We start from the raw sequence: 1,352 nt of genomic DNA on the forward strand, positions 1-1,352 counted from the left end.
TTAGTTCAAATTTTAAGTCAACAATTCTCATACAAACAACTGATAAATACTGAAAAGGATTTGAGTACAGAACAGTTACAGTGTTTGCAGTGTTACAGTACTACAGGTATTCTTAGCTAAATATTATTAAATATTATTTTCACACACTCAAAATCCATTAAAATAATATTGACTTATGTTATGTTATATTATGTTATGAAGATACATAATCCACTGAGGAATTCACTTTTTTCTACACCAGTGTTTTAAAATCTTTTGTCTTATCTCTTTGGTTTGTAAACCATATACTAAGGGATTTAATCCCGTTGGTACATGAAACATTATACCAGCTAGTTTCCTGCTGTCAGAGAATTCAGGAAAACGATGAAGTAAAATAAAAGTAGCTCCAGAAACATACATCATTAAATAAACAGCTAAATGAGTGCTGCAGGTTTGTATGGCTTTGTTGTTGAGGGATTTGTTTTTGCTGGTTATGCATACAGTAGCAATCTTGACATATGTTATGAAAATACACATCGCTGACAAACTGAGCACAACAATGGTATAAACTAGTCCATACACATTATTTATGACTACATTTTCACAGGACAGTTTAAACAGTGAGGCATTGTCACAGAAAGGGTTTTCAATTTTATACCTACAGTGAGACAAACGCAGAGTGAGTCCTATCATAATTGCCACTAAAATAATTGCCAGGCCCCAAGCAAATGCTGATAATTTAATGACCATTTTATTGGTCATTATAGATGTGTATCGCAATGGATTACAAATAGCCACATATCTGTCAAAGGCCATGATCATCAGCACATAGTGACATGCTGCTGTAAATACATGCACAAAATAAGCTTGAACAACACACACTGCATATGATATATAGCGCTCTGAGGTGTCCCTTAAAATATCCTGCAGCATGCGTGGCATAATGACAGTGGCTCCTAGTATGTCATTCAGTGGCAAGTTGCAGAATAGAAAATGCATTGGGTCATGCAGATTCTTCTCTGTTGATATCAAAAATATAAGTCCAATGTTTGATACCATTGTAAAGACATAAGTCAAGAGAAGGAGGATGAAAACAGGTTGAGATGACTGAGATGTAACTTTCAGTCCCTCCATGAGGAGAATGCTGTTTCTGAATGTCAGGTTGTCCATTGGTTGCTGTACATAAATCTGAAACACAATAACATAATACATAATTAACAGACATTATTAATTATATATTGTCTTAAACATATCACCTCACCACTTTGTGTAAAATTACAAATGAACAGCATTTCCCTATTTCATATCCGGCATTTCACTGTGCATGCTCATGTTTACAACTGTTTTTTTAAGAGATACATACTTTGCTTAAC

At 34.2% G+C, this 1,352-nt stretch overlaps 1 protein-coding gene across 1 annotated transcript; it reads right to left on the reverse strand.

The window, feature by feature from the left end:
- Window positions 1-222: 222 nt before the first annotated feature.
- On the reverse strand, window positions 223-1,149 carry LOC137012726 (olfactory receptor 8G17-like). The gene has a single exon (XM_067376137.1). It carries the CDS (start codon window positions 1,147-1,149, stop codon window positions 223-225), a length of 927 nt encoding a protein of 308 aa, XP_067232238.1.
- Between the last annotated feature and the right edge of the window lie 203 nt (window positions 1,150-1,352).

This window comes from Chanodichthys erythropterus, chromosome 22 (assembly GCF_024489055.1).
Source record: "Chanodichthys erythropterus isolate Z2021 chromosome 22, ASM2448905v1, whole genome shotgun sequence".
Taxonomy (NCBI): Eukaryota; Metazoa; Chordata; class Actinopteri; order Cypriniformes; family Xenocyprididae; genus Chanodichthys; species Chanodichthys erythropterus.

What these genes read in the sequence shown, in the direction of transcription:
- LOC137012726 (XM_067376137.1), bottom strand. Translation starts at nt 1,149, where the DNA reads ATGGACAACCTGACATTCAGAAACAGCATTCTCCTCATGGAGGGACTG.